Source organism: Phaethon aethereus (genome assembly GCF_964289735.1).
Source record: "Phaethon aethereus genome assembly, chromosome: 1".
Classification (NCBI taxonomy): domain Eukaryota; kingdom Metazoa; phylum Chordata; class Aves; order Phaethontiformes; family Phaethontidae; genus Phaethon; species Phaethon aethereus.
In genome coordinates, this window is record NC_138575.1 from 83,276,405 (window position 1) to 83,294,190 (window position 17,786).

Sequence of the window (17,786 nt, forward strand, 5' to 3'; positions counted from 1 at the left end):
CCTGTTATGGGTATTTACACTGAATAAAATAGAAACATTAGAGTTAACACATGAGCAGTGTTGGTTGCAACAATCTGAGATTTTTTAGGGCACTTTTTTTTTATTTTTTCTTTTCTTTCTGGATTCCTAGAATGTATGTTAACACTGTTCAGCGATCACAGTTAACTCAGCAGAGGGGGAAGTAACTGTGTACCCCACTCCTTTTGTGATGAAGCTGTAACAAGCACTATGATAGAGCATCACCTTCCTGGGTAATTTTTTGTATATCAGTGAACACAGTCCTGCAGACATTTATACACATGCTTAATTGTTTGTACAGGAATACGCAGACTGAAGTCAATAGGAGTACTCATATGCTTAGAGTTAAGGACATGCTTACATATTTCCGGGACTGGGGCCTGCCTTCTCCCAGTGGAGAATTATGCTCTTACACAGGCTTTTCCCTCAGTGTGCTTGTATAAATCTGGCCCTTTAAGTTTTACAGAGCCGAACTGCTCCAGTCTTACCGTAGCCATTTTGCAACTGCTGACTGCTGGGTGCCTGTTCTGCCTCCTAACTGGTTAATACCTCTTATGCTTTTCCACAGCCCTCTTCTTACCCCTGCATCTCACACACGTGATTGAAAAAGGTTCGTCCAGCGGTAAGTCTGACTTTTCTTTCATGTTTGATCATGGTGAAAATGCTGTAACACATCATTTGCTAGTATTAAAAGAATGTCCATAGTCTTGAAAAATTATCTCTATTCTTTAGCCAGTACCGAAGAGCAGGGTCTGTTCCAGTATGCAGCACTTTGCCAGATTACATTGATTAAGCATTCTTCCGCAGGCTCTTTCCCTTGCAATTTTAAGTAATAATTTTGTTTTTCTCTCTAGCTCAGGCAGTTCAGTGCTTCACTGTCATTAGTAAATACTTAAAACAGGTGCAAAACAAGTGCCCTGTTTATTGCATAAGTAAATTGCATTTTGCAGTATTCTTGGATTTGAAAACAAAAGGCAGAGGTAGCAGCTGAAGGTGGTAAGAGGCAGGGTAGCTAAAAGATGTGCTACGTCTCAGATGTCAGTGGATGCCCTTTGCAGATCTCTGTCATGCACCTATTCACCAAACAGTACCAGTAAATGTTTCCACCCTTGAGAATATATCATATTATGTCAGCTAAAATTCTGGATGCCACTGAATGCTTTAGAACTAGTTCCTGAGGAGTAATATGGAATAACACTGGGATAATAAGGATACTGGAATAATAAGGATATTGGAATAATAACTTTGGAATAATAAAGAATAGTATTTTAAAAGACAAGGAACTAAATTTGGAAGCCTGATTTCCATCACAAATCAGAAGTTTTAATAGAACGAACTGCCAGGCTTGTCTACAAATTAATGTTTGATGAAGCAGCAAGGGATCTACACAGTCTTCTTGTACGAATGCAGTCAGTCTGCAGGAAATTCATAAGTAAGCTCAGCAAGTTACTCTCCTCTTCCAGCATGCCAACACCTTATCCCAGGGGAGTGAATAGTAGCTACTACGTCATAAAGCAGTTAGTCATTATGCTGCAAGATGATGGTCTTTTTCTGCTTCATGACTCTTCCAAGCTCTGCAGGGGATTTTGGAAGAGCTGATAAGACTGTAAGATAAAAAACTGCACAAGTTGTCACTGTTTTGCATTAGTCATGTACAGCAGCTTGAAAGAAAAAATTAAGAGCTGTAATAACGGGGAACACAGAAAGAAGAGTGCAGAGAGGAAGACAGTGTCCTGTGCTGTTACAAAATGTGGTGGCTGGGAAGTGCAAAGAGTGTTTTCAGCTCCTGAGGTTGCAGTCTCTGCATCTTGTGATCTGTGGTTCTTCTGTGGTGCTTTGAGTGTTATCCGTGGTCACTCTCAAGCAGAGGTGGTACTGGCAGATGAACAATTAACTCCTTGCAACAGCCGTCACAACATCTTGCCTGCACTGCATCAGTTGTACTTCTGAACTGAAGTACACGAGTGTAATGCAATTAGTTTGAATCATAGTATATTTCATGCCTATGCTCCATATTGGGTCAACCACTGCAGTCATAGCAATCCTAAACTGTAGGGCCAGGCAGGTGTTGTCCTCACAGCAGTGGAAGTGGTTAGGCTGGACACTGGGGCAGAACCAGAGTGTTCATCCCTACAGGGTTTGACATGCCCGTGGGTTTTGTTAAATACTTCAAACACCATCAGCAATGGAGGCTGCTTTCTCAGCATCCTGCCTTTGGTGCAGGTGCCGTAGGAAGCTTTTCCATGGACTCACAGTCCAAATGTTGCTTTTACAGGCAGTAGAAAGCATTATCTGATACAGAAGAGATGCCTGTTTCCAAGTGCATGCAAATGTGTTTTGATGTGCTGCCTTCCTACTCCTTGGCTTGTGTTATGGGAACAACATCAATATAGTGGGAAATCCTTTTAAAACGTCTAATATTTCATTGTTACTTTGAAGACTGCTGCACTGGCCTGTGGGACAGAGCTGTGTTGCCATCTCAGAGGAATGCGACCCTGTCTTTCTTCTGATAAAGCAGAGGGTATCTTTCCATTCAACCACCTTTCATTCAACCACCGAAGAAAACTTTGTTCTGCCTTGCTGTACAGCTGTTATTTTACTGCTCTGTGTTCCCAGATTAAGGAATCGGTTATATTTTTAACTTGCAAAATGTCTTTCCCATTAGCGCTTTCGTATTTGATCTGCGTGGGTGGCCTTCAGCTTTTTGGCCTCAACTATTCCTTAACCTTAGTCAATCTTCTTGCTAGTTTATCCTGTCCCCTGCCCAGCCCAGAAATAGTTGATTGCCTTGTACCCAATTCGTCATCTCTATTGTAAACTGCACATTTTTATTTGAGGACTGGCATTTTCTCCCCACTACAAAATGTCCAAAGAAGCTGTCCCTTCCTCCCTTGCTCTGTCCCACCCTCCCTCTCTCTCCCCCTCTCTTTTTTCACTCTTTGAAGCTGTCTGGCCTAGGATTTTCATCTCCTATGTATGCTGTCGCATGACCCCTTTCATTTTCGGTCAGTGTTGACAGCTTTAACTTCCTTTTCAGAGCTCACACTTCTGTTGAAAACACCTGGGACTTCCTCTTCACAGAACACCTTATGTCAAAATGCTGGTCTTGTGCTTCTCAATCCATGCCACTTTCCTTTACCTAGCTGGGATTTGAAGGTAAACTATACTAGGGACAAGTCTCACAGCCCATGGGAGGCTTCTGGAATTGCAGAGCACAATACATCTGTAAAGAAAAATAAAATCACAGACATCTCAGTCAGTCTAGCACCAAGGGCAAATGGGAATCAATAAGTATATAAATGTATATTTACCTGTGATGAGCTATTATATCTTTCATTATTTTAAGGGAAAACTCATTTCTTCATGGGCTGAATTCATGTTTTCTGAGCCCTTGACTTTGACAGTGCCAAGTCCATCCTCAGTTAGTCCAATCCCCTTTCTCCTCATACGTAGTTCCTACTTTTAATCTGTTGGTGCACATCAGGCTGGAAGACAAACAAAGTCGTCTGCAAATGAGGTTGTGATCCTGGCAGAAAAGAAATATAACTTCATTTTGTCCCTCTTTTAAAGTCTGTGATGGAATCCATCACTCCCTAAGACAGGGATGCCCAGCCTGAAACAAGCTGTTTCCAGCTGGCCAAATGATTCATCTTACAGTCTGGTTTTGGCCACCTTTGCTTAGAGTCCCTCACATGTGGGTGACAGACTAATAAATGAATCTGGAGAACTAATTAGGAAGGAAAGGAAGAGCAATCTGCCTCACCCTGAGTAGCACCCTATAGTTCAAATTTCATTTAGAATTGGCTGGCTTTTTTTAGAGAATCAGTTGTTACTTATGTCCGAGATAGTAATTTCTTCTTTAACTACATGGCATATAATCTCATAGAGATCCCTGTATTAGTTGTGACAGTTGTCCAGTCTCTCCAAGGCAGCCAGGACAACAGACACTTCCATCCAGAACCAGAAATTAACTGCAGAGGGAAGAGACATGTGAAAGCAAGTGTTAGTGCTATCTTAAGAGCAGTTTGTCAGCTTCAGTGACAGCTATTAGTCCTTTTCTTTTAACACCTCTGGATCTCCATGTGAAGGATGCTCATCTATCCTGACAGAGAGGATGACACAAAACAGCATTTAAGTCAAAAGTGCAGAAAGGAGCCACACAGGAAGATGTAGAAAGGAAATAGCCCAAGTACTTTCATTATCCCACATGAAGTTTAAGCATCTGGACTACTAGTCAGATCACATGAGACAGAAGAAGGTGAGTGTTCATCAATTTCTCCCAGTATCTAGTGTCCTCTGCTGATAAGAACCATGAATCTCCCAGGATCTCTTGTCATGATCCTAACCAAATTCTGTGTTCAATGTTTGCAAAGTCTTTTTGCCCGTTTCCTCCATCTGCTGCCAGTGAAGTCTGAGCTGGAGTATTTTGCCCTGGGTAGGGAGATCTCCAAAGTGCCACGTTAACGAGCACTTGCCTTTCTGCTCCTAAAGAGCAAGTTATATGTTCCTCTTCCAACAGCCATCGAGAACTGTGGCTGAGCAAGGACTGGGCACAGAACTAAGTCTGCACTGATCGTCTGCGTGGTACTCACTTCCAGCAAGACGGAAGGCTGGCATCGGCTATTTTTAGTGCAAGTGGTGGCACACCACTGCTTGTTTCTAGGACGTGTTTGGCAGGGTTCCCCTGTTGGTTGTAGCAGTGGATCTAGATTTAAGGATCTCTACATTTACTTTATCACTTTTGTAAAACTTCTCCCATATGTGTGAAACTGGGAGAGGGGCTGCAAGCAATCGTGTTGCACAACTGATACCCTACTTTGTGAGGCCACTTTAGACCTTTTCCCACTTCCCTCTAGAAGGGATGCATGTGCCTTTGCTCCACAGCACCTAGTCAAACACCTTGATGCAAAGTGCTCATGAATATGAACTGGAGTGGCCAAACTGCAGACATGTGTCCCACGTTCTGCGACCCAGGTTGTACCAACAATCTCTTCTAATAGTGGAAGCAATAAATTTTTTTAACTCTGACTTAAGGCAATGCTGGTCCCAGCTACCAAAAGACAGAAAAATAAGACCTGTTTTGCATATAAGACACTCCATTTGTAAGTGGATGATGCTTAGTTTCTTCCCTTTTGGATACAATGTACATTGAACAAAGTAGTATGAGAGGGCAAAAGTGCTGGTCCTTGCCTGGGGCGACTGTACCCCTAGGTAACTTACTATGTTGGGAGAAGAAACGTGACTTCTATGCCAAGGACCCTTATAGTCCAAATTCTAGATAAGTGGTAAATCATAGAATCATAGAATATTTTTGATTGGAAGGGACCTTTAAAGATCATCTAGTCCAACCCCCCCACAGTGAGCAGGAACATCTTCAACTAGATCAGGTTGCACAGAGCCCCATCCAACCTGGTCTTGAATGTTTCCAAGGATGGGGCATCTACCACCTCTCTGGGCAACCTGTTCCAGTGGTTCACCACCCTCATTGTGAAAAATGTCTTCCTTATGTCTAGTCAGAATCTACCCTCTTTCAGTTTAAAACCATTACCCTTTGTCCTATCACAACAGGTCTTCCTAAAAAGTCTGTCCTCACCTTTCTTAAAAGTCCCTTTTAAGTACTAGAAGGCTGCAATAAGGTGTCCCTGTAGCCTTCTCTTCTCCAAGCTGAACAACCCCAATTCTCTCAGCCTGTCCTCACAGGAGAGGTGTTCCATCCCTCTGATCATTTTGGTGGCCCTCCTCTGGACCCACTCCAACAGGTCCATGTCTTTCCTGTGCTGTGGGCTCCAGAGCTGGACACAGTACTGCAGGTGGGGTCTCAGCAGAGCAGAGGGGCAGAATCACCTCCCTTGACCTGCTGGCCACACTGCTTTTGATGCAGCCCAGGATATGGGTTGGCCTTCTTAAGCTGAGGAATTCCTCATCTCTTCATGGGTTTGCTTTAAATCTTCCATAAATTGCTGGAGCTGTCTACCAGGGACTTGGAAAGGCTTGAACCTCACATGTAGCAACTTGCTTAAAACTTGAATAGGGTATATTAATGGTAGGAGGGATAAATACAGAGGAAATTGCAAGGAAATTTCTTTGGGCATATGACTAGACCTTCTGAGCAGCTAAGTGAGTAAGAGTCACTAAGCAAGGAGAAAGTAGTCTCAAAATATCACCCAAAACATTTTGTCTTCTCTTTCCTCAGCATCATTTAGAGAGTGCTGGTCTCAAGCCCCTCATTTGAAGGGAAGTGTCCCATGTGCCTTCAAACAAGTAACGTGGGCACCTAAGTCACTGAGGTGGTCTTTATAATTTCACCCCAGATCTAAAGCTGTTTCTACAGTTACCCACTGAATGACTTCTTCCCTTGGTTCAACATGTTTCCAGTTATCTTTGCATGTAATTCATATTCCTTTCTCCAGCCCCCCGTCCAGGTAGCTGAATTCATATCCAAGTCTATTTGAATTACTTTTTCAAGTAAAAATGTGTGAAGTACTGCCAAATCCTTTACTGCACTCTAGATATTACTTTATCTGTTAATTTTGTTCTTTATTTTTGGTGTGTTTTTTCTATATCCGATAAATTCATGACATTGTATTCATCATGGTTCAATTATTAAGCACATAATCCGGGACCCACTGGATATTTATGGAGCTTTTTGCAAACTTCCATGGACCTTGGAACAGGTCTCAAATGTTTACAGTTTACTTGTTGTGCATTTTTTTTCCTAGGAAATTTAAGAAAAATTTATGGGACGGGAATTACTAGTATTGCTCATATTCTTTTTCTTTTTTTTTTTTTAGTGAATCACTATTATTTCCAGTAATAAAATCACTAAGGAACCTTATTATTGCCCTGGTCCATAAAAATATTTGAACATGCGCTTAGCTTTAAGCACAAGGTTCATCTTACCAACTTCAGGACAGCTATTCTTCTCTTTAAAATTGGGCATATGCTTAAGGGATGTTTTGGATCAAGACCTCTGCAAGCAGGCTGAGTGAACTAAATCCACTTAAATGCAACCCAGGCTATGGAACTGGCTCTCAATAAATCCTGATAGTGTATTTTTTTTAAGAATGAATCTCTAAACCACTCCCACAGCCAGATGGATAGAGTGGGATTTCAGGTTTAAGCAAGGAATTTGTTAGGAGTGGTTACCTTGATTATTAGCAGAGACCCACTAAATGTTTTAAACATTTTCTCCCTGACAGCAGAATTTCAGCTCAAACTATTATATTTTACTTTAATGGGAAAGGAATGGGTTTTACAACAAAGTAATCAGAATCAGAGAAAGATGATCCGTATGAGAAAAAAAATATTGATTATTGCTATTATCAAAGGCCAGATGATCTTTTTTTCTTCAGATTACAAACTTTTGGAATTTTTTTGCCTCAGTTGCTGCTTTTCTCGCCTATTGTTGTCCCTGTTAAACTCCAGTTTTGGCTTTCCAGTGAATTTCTTGGTATCCTCTTCTGTGCTATTTGCTGTATTCACACCTCCTGAGCTGTAGTCCTTCACTTCTGGAGCCTACACTGTTCCTACTGAGTAGGTCATTGCTTGGGGCAATGGACTATTTAGTAAACACTTCATGGAATAATAAATGACCTTAGGGCTGACAGAGGCAGACACTTCAGATTATGTTTAGGGATTGTAAAATCTTTGGCATTTATGATGACTTTATTGAAAAGCAGACGAAGAGAAAAATCTCAAAGTTTTCCAAGCCAACAAAGTCAAGCTGTATGCCCTAGTTCACAAATCAAGTCATTACTGAAGGCAGAAAAAGGTTACAAAATTCAGTATGTGATGCTTACCCAAAATTAATCATTTCAGTTGATTTCAGATTGTAGTTCTGGAGCGTTTCTGATGCAGTAAAAGTTATTGTCTTAATTATATTCAGTATTTGCTTACTGAAAAATGCTTGGGAAAACCAAAATGTGAAGTTTCTGGTGAATTAAAAAGAAACTCAGGTGGGCATCTCTGTTCAGCAGGACTGAGTTCTTCATCTTAGCTGAGATTGGATTGTTATTGTCTAGGTCAGCTTTGTTTCTGAATAAAAGCATCTTCACAGAGCTTGTAGCATGCACATGCTATCATAATTTTCCAGTGTTTCTTGTGTTGACAATAGTTACGGATTTCAGAATTTAATTCTGAATGTCAGTACCTGCAAATCTTGCTTTTACTTCTTTCTCATAATTTCTTCAAGTAAAACAAGGCCCAGTGAAGTTACATCTGAAGTAAAAATTAAAGTTAATTTTGAATGCTTTGCATGATGGTTCTCAGAGGAAACTATTTAGCTGGTGCCATGGAAAGCCTCTGGGTTTACCTGGTCAACTGCATTGAATCAATTTGATATCTGGCAAGAATGCAAGGCAGATGTAGTTTAAAGCTGCTATAGCACAGAAGTGTAGGTCTCTTGTAATCTATCACATTAAATAATTTGATTGGTATTCATCATGTAGCTGTGCAGGCAGCAGTACATGATATATAGAAATTGAGAGTCTGATCAAGTACAGAGCTCACCACCTGCTTTAAAATGTCACAGGCATAATTCCAAGCTTTATTGTATTAGTAAAAACTGGGACTAATCCTACTGAAGTCAGACAGTAAACCTGTGTCAGATCAGAGTTACGTATTTATTAGTTGTGTCTGTAGTGGTTCCCCCTAAAACTATATGGGCAACTTAAACACTTTCTACTCTTCAGAATGACTTTTTCTGTATATTCTGGATGCAACTAAAACAGTTCAAGAGTAAATATTGCTAAAAATCCTCCATCCACTTTTGCCTTCCTCTTTTAGTCATTCACTTTGTGTGACTCAGGTCCAAGCCATTGCAGGATTGCCTTGATATTTCTTAAACGTGATTTAGGAAATGTCATCATGGATTCTTCTCCTCAAAGATTCCACAGGAGGAGATGAAGGAACTGTCCCAGGATCAACCTGTGAGATGGTGGAGTTGACCTCATGCTCTCTTTGCCTGGCTATTGTGAATGGGGAAGTGTGTTGTGCAGCTATACTGTTAGTGCCCTCCGTTGTTGTGCCACGGACACGCCCCAGTCTCCACGGCATTTAGAAAAAGAGAGGAAGGAGCCACGGAGACTGCTGAACCCCTCTCCCAAATCCTGTCATGATACTGGGGTGCTTCTCTTTCCCACTCACGTACAAATGCTCCCTGCAGCAGGATCTACGTCAGAAGACCTCACCACGCATTTTTGTAGTGAACCACCAACATGGTAAGAGGAAATCTGTAGGGAAAATAGATAGCTGAATGAATCTACTAACGGAGAATTTTCCTCTTTCTGTCTAGCTTCTATTCTGCAGCATCCTCATATCCCTCTGAGAAAACTACATGCAGCAGGCCTTTCTCAGGAACCCATGTCTTCCATTTCTGTGGAAAAAACCAAAAACAACAAACTATGGGAGTCTGAGACAAAACTGTTCCCATGAGAACTCCCTTCTGCATAATTACCATTATCTGATTATGGTGGGAGAATGTTTTTTTTTCACCTTTACCCCCGCCTAGGACAAGTACCATGTCCTGACGCCAAGTCTCAGGAATTGGAGACGGCCAAGTTTATTGACCTAGGGCATATGTGCCTCTGAGTCAGATCCTGAGATCAGGAAGACCATGATGGCTGTACAGTCTATTTTATGTGTTTGAGTGGTCTAATTTTCAAGGAACCAATGTAATAATTATTGGCCCACAACATCCTACTTCTTCTACCCTTCAGCCCTCCAGTCAGCTAGTTTCTAACTCCTCAAGACTTCAAACATAGGTCCTTGTGAAATCATGGCTTAGACACTGTGACTGTGCCAACTGAGCTCTCACTCTATGCAGAATGGAAAAATTTTCTTCCTGGAAGTTTTTTCCTCAGGACATAAATTCAGGGTTCATGCTCTGACCTGTTATTTGGCTCATATATTGGAGTTATGGTGTATGCTCTGTCCGCAGTGTAGAAATGAACAATTTTCTATCTTCTGAACTTAATGGGAATCACATTTAGTAGCTTTCTGCAATAACAAAGATTAAAAACAATTGTAGCCCATATGAGCAGTGTGTTATGTCACATATGAATCTGACTCAAGGTATTTGTAATAACTTGACAAAAGTTGCTGTTCAATATTTTAAAACACAGTTAATCTCTGGGCTTGAGAAGCAGATTCTGTCACAGTCACATGTTTGGTTTAACTATCCACTGCACAAATGTGAGACTTAAAACTTTTACATTGCCCAGAAACTTTAGAGCCATATTCCTGCTCCATTATCAACAAAGATTGCACATGGCAAATCTGCACAAGCAGTAAGTTGAGGTGCTTATTATACAAAATACTATGTGTAAAACAAACCCAATATTTGTATTAAGATTCCTTTCTCAGACACTGAGAACATAAGTGGGAATCAACAGAAGTTATTTACAGTGCTACACACAGTATTTTACTGCATACTTCAATTTACAGTTTGATGGGTTTTTTTCTTTTGTAAATTTCTGCTAAATATATGTGCATTGGTCATATCAGACAGCTCAAAACATATTTTAAAACTTAAATCCCTGGAACTAGACAAAGTAATGAACAATTTTTGTGACATCAATGTTAAAACCTTGTCTTCTTTTGTGTGGTGGATAACGCTTTCAACTCAGGGTTGCATTCAATTTGGATTTAATACATTCTAAGTCAAATTCTGCCCTCGCTTAACAGCTTCACAGTCCTAAGCACTGACAACAGGGGCTGCATAGATCTAACCAAGAGCAAGACTTCATCATCTGCCCTCAGTGAGTATAGTTAATCCCTAATCAATGCAGTGGGCTTGACCCCAATTAATAGAGGTTCATTTTCCTTTTGAATTCATTTTTAGTATGATCTAATGGCATTTCTTTAACCCTTAACATAGCAGGAAAGAGTCTTTCATCAGAGATTATAGTAAAACAATCTCTCTCCCTTGCTTTCCTAAATCTCTGTAAGAGGTTTACCACCCAACAGCTGTGACTCCCTGTTTTTTTCAGCACTTTCCTTTTCTCTCACCCTCCATGGAAATATTTTTTCTTAGAGAAAAGGATCATCCTACCTTCTTCCTTAGCAGCCTTCCCTGAACGCGTTAGTGTTTTCTGTCAAATGGTGTCAATGTGATTTAGAAATAATGGAGCTTGTCTACCAATGATGCTCTCTCCTCCTTGGGACACAGGAAAATGGTAACAACATGCTGTATTTTAGAGAGGGGACAACTGACATGTTGCAGCTGCAGCACCCTTTTACAGAAGGTCCATCCAGATTCACATAAGGCATGCTTCTAGGCAGGCAAAAAATCCTAACTGAGAAACTGTTCTGTCAAAGGTCTACTTGGCATCTCAACCCTTGGACATGCAGGAAGCAACCCTTGATTATGCAGCCTTTGATCACGCAACTTGCAGCTAAAGACTGAGAGCAGAGCAGGAGATTTAGGAAGGTGGATGTAAAGATGGCATAGGGCTGCCTCACTCTCTTTTTGCTCCTTGGCCATGCACAGAGCCACTTCTCAAGCATGATTTAGAGCAGCCTGCTCATGACCTCACCTAACTGTGGGGCTAATGGCTCCAAAATAGGACACTGTGATGAAAATGTCCAGAAACATGACATTATGGCATCAAAAGGCCAGTTCTGTAGTGAAAGTAGGTCTTTCAGGTGCTGCTGGCTTCAAAGCTCAGCAGTAAAACAAAGGAGAAATCTGTATTTGGGGACCTTCATGGAAAGCATTACTGTTTGCTGTTCATCAGAGGTACCAAAGCAGCTAGCAATTACCAAAAAAAAAAAGAAAAAAACCCCAAAATTATCCAGCTCATGAATGTAGTAAGTTTCAGGAAAAAGTATATTTTTTGCCACAGAGGTTAGTTAAATAATTTAACTGGAAATGTCATTGCTGTGCTCTGCAATAACCTGCACAGAACTGCACAGACCTACAGCGGTAGCGAACGGCCGACTCTCCCAGGATATTTTTTTGTTATCCTTATATTGCTCGACTTTTTTACACCACATCTGTGCTTGCCTCGTCATTCCGCCATCTGCTGTAACAAAATACAGGCAAAGCATTTCAGAAAACAACCCCTCCACACTTTAAAATGCTCCAACCCGGAGCACAGCCCTTTACTTCTCACAAGCTGTAGTGCTTATTATCCTCTCCTCCTCCTCCTCCTCCTCCTCCTCCTCCTCCGCCTCCTCCTCCCTCAGCCCCCCCACCACAGGCGTGATGAATTACATGCGCGTACCAAGCCTGAAGAACACAGAATCCCATTGATTTTGCCACAATGTTTCTATTAAACAAAATGAACGGTTATGCGCTTTACTTCGCTGTGCAACCGCATTTGCTGAAAGGTCAGAAATCGCAGGTCATTATCATTAAATTTTTAATTTTGGAACTCCCAATCAGACTCGTTTCCTGTTTGGTATTGTCTGCAGATACACAATGTGTAGCCGAGAGAAAGACTCTGATTGCTAAATCATCGAAATAACAGAGTACGAGCAGAGTGGTTTCGAGCACACACTCTGTATAGTCCAGTCAAAGTTTCTTCCTGGTGCAGCCACACAAATCTCTTGGTAGCAGTAAACTAGCTGCACAGACTTCATTCCTGAACACATGTTCAAAGGTGATAAAATAAATGCAGATGGTTTCCCAAAACCTCAGCGGAGCATTTTTTACTGTTACTAAATGGACTGTAAAAAAAATAGGGTAAAAATGGAGGAAATACAGTTTGACACAGACAGGCAATTTCAGAATAGCATTCACTCGTTTGGGAGAAAAGCTAAATAAAATGTGTGTTTATAATGATCTATTGGCAAAACAGTATTGACAGAGCATCTGAGCTGCCTAATGGAAGTGAGTTTTAGAATACTGAAATTAAGCTAGGGTTGTGAACTGAATATTTTGCTTAATTACTTAAAACACGTACAAAAAGTCTGGATAGGAACTTTGAATTCATTGTGCCATGACCGAAGTTGACAATAAAACCATCCCCAGCTACAGCGAAAAAAGGATTAGGCCTTAACAAATTTATTACAGGCTTGTTTACAGACTTCTTACAAAATTATACAGCATCTTATGCGTACACAGGATTTACAAGAACGCGTAACTGATGCGTGGGATTGCTCCGCTCTCTGGTTGAGATCTGCAGGTTTTTCTTCACTCGGGGCCTGATCCAGCTTCCACTGGAGAAGGTGAGAATTTTTCTATTGACTTTAGTGGAAACTGGATCAGATCCAGAGCATAACACTTCCGTTCATTGTTATACTGGTGCGGGAAAGAGGCAGCCGATCTAATAACCTGATGCACCATGCTTCTTTCTTGTTTAACGTGTTTCACATGACGGACCTTGTATTTACTCTGACACATTTTTGCTGGACACGTAAAATACTTGGTGCATTGGTAAAGTTAAGAGTCAAAGACCAGTTCCTCCTGTTACTGGATTTACAGTGGAAAATAACAAAATTTTTTCTTTGAACCTATAAATAATGAACCTCCCTTGATTTTCAGTGAGCAGAAATAAATGCATTCGCATGGACTCTGATGTTGTTTACATTGCTATAAACCTACGTTTTGTTGCCCACCTTCAATAGAATTTCTCTGGATTTACAGTGATGTAAACAAGTGCGCGGCACCCACACCGTAGGAACAAAGTAGTTTCCAATTAATGGGATATAGGGTGTGTAAGCAACAGTGACTAACCAAGCTCAGCTAGTTTTCTTACTTCCTCTTCTCATGTGGAGATAGACTGTCCGGCATACTGAAGCATGATCTCTAAGTTTAGTGATCCATGACAATATCTACTCTCAATTACTCACATCATCTGAAAATGATCTTTATTTGGGAATTCAGGGTGTAAAATCAAGATTTTAACTTGAAAAAATTTTCAGTGCGACAGGACTTTTAAAAGTACCAAAACCTTTGTTTATGGCCTCCCCTGCAGAATTATACTCTAACCTGGCTTTCAGAGTCACTGCTATTCCAGTGCTTGGCCTCATGAGCAACCTGTCCGGTTCTCCGGTAGTTTTATGATGTGTGACGCTCTCTGTAAGGGATTAGGAGAGACCACACAATTTGCTGCCTTTGACGACCTGTTGCAGATCTGAAGTTGGTTCTCCAGTAGTGAAAACTCTATGAACAAAGGCATCTTGCAACCTTGGTTTTGAGTGCTCTGATATTCTCATTTGCGATGCTGGACACGCTACAACAGTGAAAGCTGTACTGTAAAAACCACTACAGCTGTAATGCCTTTTGAATGGCTGGCATTTTTCAGTCCTGACTATGTGTTAAGATCTAGCTAGACATAGATAACATATGCTGTCCAGTCTTAATTCTGTTGATATCCACGACAAGACTCTCATTTACTTTTATGGGAGTGGGATCCCATCCAGGGCATTATACAGCTAATGTATAATAGATTGTCTCTTCAAGTAGCATAATTATTGTTGTACCCAGTGGAGCTATATAACAATACAAAGAAGAGTTTGAGGTATACATATGACATTTGTCTGTCCTAGGTAACAACTCACCTGTATAATTGAGGAACTGCATTATAACTATGGACTACCTGGATTTTAGCCACCATACTGCTCAAAAAGATGCATTATTTCATGTCCCTGTGAAAGCTAACAGGTTTATTGAGCAGATCTACACATTTTTCCCTCTGTGAAAAATGGAGAATGGATTGCTGAGGAGAAGAACAGCTTTGTATGGGCATGTGGCTTTGAAATCCACTCCAGGATATCGTAACTTTCTTTAACTATAATTTTTAAGACAAGGACTCTTTTAATGTTAAGAAACTACCAGCTTTGTTTCTACTGTAAAAACCCAGACAGAGGGGAATGATGTAACGATGCAAACAGAAGATAACTGATTCATGTGAGAAGGAAGATGCTGATCACAATAAATAGTAAATTCTGAAGAAATCATCTTTTATATATTATATTAATGATCAATTTAGATTGGTTCTTGGCTTCAGTAAACTTCTACAAATATTTTAGATTTTTTTCATATTTTTTCTACGACAAACTGGCAGCATTGAGAAACATTTGTGAAACAAATGTGCTTCAAAAACGTAAATGAAAGTTGCTGGATTATTAGCAGTTGTTCTGAAATGCTAACAGAGGGAAAAGGGTTATTTAACTGGCAAAACTGGCATAATTCATAGAAATTGTATTTTATGGCTACTTGATGCCTGTAACACTGACATCGAGTGCAGGCTACAACACGTATTTTGATCCATTTTTGTTTTGGCAGTAAGGAGTGAACACTGCATTCAATTAAATGTGGATGTATAGAGTGGGGAATATAAATATGTACACAACTCTTGACATTGATCTGATTTTTAACAAGTTTACTAAATGACAGTCACTGGCTTGACAATACTGAATGAAAAATACTGATTTTACACAGATTTTACAGTAAGGTTACGGTATGCTGCCAACAAGCAGTGTCACAAACATAGTCTAAAAAAACCCGGAGTTGCCCACAGCAGAGGCACACACCCTTTGCTCTTGTTTATTGAGAGAGAAAGCTTATATACTGTAGATTTGCTGAAGTTCAATAAATAAGGTCAACTTATAATATATAAAACAATATAAACATTTATATGCTACATGCATATCATATAATTTAAAGTAATAATTTATATAGCAAAGAGATGCAGATTTATGTTCTTCCTATTTTCCTTGACAATGCGCACACACAGGAGGTGTCTATTCTTATCCATCTCCAGCCTACCAGTTTATTGTTTTCTGAAGTCAGTGCTCTGACATAAGTTTGGGATGTCTTGCATTGGGAGTTCCAGTGCTTGTCATCAATGCCGCGGCAGCCATTTTTTACAGGCTTGGCTTCTTTACACCTCGTTTCATAAAAGTATTGCTTAACTGGAGAGTTGCCTGTTTTAATTTCTCCCAGCACAGTTACCTGGTGTCCTCTAATGTCGATCGCAGATGATTTGTCCGTGACCCATAAACTTTCACTGTCACAAACAGAATATTCCCCTCGGTGGCTCTTGTGCTCTGCGTACCTTTTCCGCCGGGAGGTTCTGTTCACCACCACTGAATTTCCAATATAATCCTCCATGAGGTACAGCGGAGGCGGTTCCAGTGGCGTGTTGTCACTCAAGAGGACTCGTGGAGAGTTGTAGCGTCTCTGCTGCCTTAAGAGGTCTGTATCCATTGAGATAACTGGCTGGAAGTCTGATTTCACATTTTCATCTCCATCCATGTCTTGCTGAGCGTCTGCTTTCTGCACTGTGTTTTGATAGTTTTCCTTAATATCTACCATCTGCTTAGAAAGTTTGTTTTTCAAAATGTCTGCCTGAATGAGTTTAATAATAAGAGAATTTATTGAATCTTCTGGCAAACTCCTTTGATCCATGTTGGTAGACTGGATGCCACGAAGATAAGCGAGAAATATCACATAAAACAAGATGGACATCACCTTGTTCACCTGTAAGACCTGCAAAGAAACAGAAAGTCAGCATAAAGGCAATTAAATAGGGAAGTTTACTAGATGCTGTAGACATGAAAATTTGGATTTTTTTTTAACGCCTTACGTCTTCCACACATTATAGATGCATATAGGCCATGTGTTTCTTTTAAGATAATTTTAATTATATTTTATAATGAATGCAATCATTTTCTGCCTTTTTTTCCCAATGTTTCATCTATATTTCATGCACTTTTCAGGATGACCTCGCTTCTCCTCTTTCCACATATAGAGGCAGATATGTCAGTTAGGTCCTTTCTCTACAGACATAGGTAGCTACTCTTGAGATAGTATGTCCAGGTCTTGGCAACAGAGAGTGACCAAATTACTTTCGCAGGGTCTATTCTACAGAGTGGTTTAGTTTCAAAAATGCAAGATTATGCAGAATAACAGATTATCTAATGTTGTAAAATGAAGATGTTCTGACTTTGCTAAGTGTTGTAAATTTTTGTGTGTTGATATCTCATGGATCCCTCAAATCCCTTTTCATTGAATGGCTTGTGTTTAACTTTACCCTAGGAGCATCATCATACACTGGGAAATAAATACTGTGTTTCAGTAGTTTTTTCTCTCTCTTTCTCTCTCTGGTGCTATAAGGGAAAGTATTCCTGAAGGAAAAGGATGCAGTCAAGCAGCAAAATGGGGCTTCTTCTATTTTGAACTTCAGAAAGCAGTAGTTAGACTTCTGTAATACAAGTGAGAAGTTCAGATGGATCCACAGACCATTTGATACTGGTTGTTTGCAGGGTTGGGGTTTGTTTTTTTTGTTGTTTTTAATGAAGTTCCTTCATTACATTTATATGAGGTGGAACAAAACTGATTGTGGTTAGAAATATTCAAGGACAAACAGAGGACCTCTCTACCCTAAAACTGAAGAATCTTATTCAAAACGATCGAAATGAACTCAAGAAGAAGATTTTGAAAATCGGACCTAAAAGTATGCTGCTTCTCTGTACTGTACTTTGCCATGAACTGCTCTCTATGGATTCTTGTAGTGTCCTTGTAAGTCTAGCTTCTGAACATCTTCTAGAAGCTCATTTGTCATTTCTGGCTAAATCTTTCTGTCATCCTGTTTGTGTAGTTGAGAACTGTGAGCATTTGTCTAAGGAGGTGTTTTTTCCCGTGTGTATATACACATATATAGACATATAAATTAAATTAATTTTCAACATAAAATACAAAATCATAGAAGCAAAGCATCACTTCAAAGCATACCTATTTTAATGAAATTGTTGCACAAGCAGTGGATTGAAGGAGAAAATACTAAACTCATGTTAGAGCACTCTTCATACCACGTGGG

The 17,786-nt window shown here is 40.2% G+C and overlaps 1 protein-coding gene across 1 annotated transcript; it reads right to left on the minus strand.

Moving 5' to 3' along the window:
• Positions 1-15,661: 15,661 nt before the first annotated feature.
• Positions 15,662-16,435, minus strand: NTF3 (neurotrophin 3; the record flags this gene model as incomplete). Its single annotated transcript, XM_082013893.1, has 1 exon — positions 15,662-16,435. One exon carries the CDS (start codon positions 16,433-16,435, stop codon positions 15,662-15,664), a length of 774 nt encoding a protein of 257 aa, XP_081870019.1.
• Positions 16,436-17,786: the final 1,351 nt, after the last annotated feature.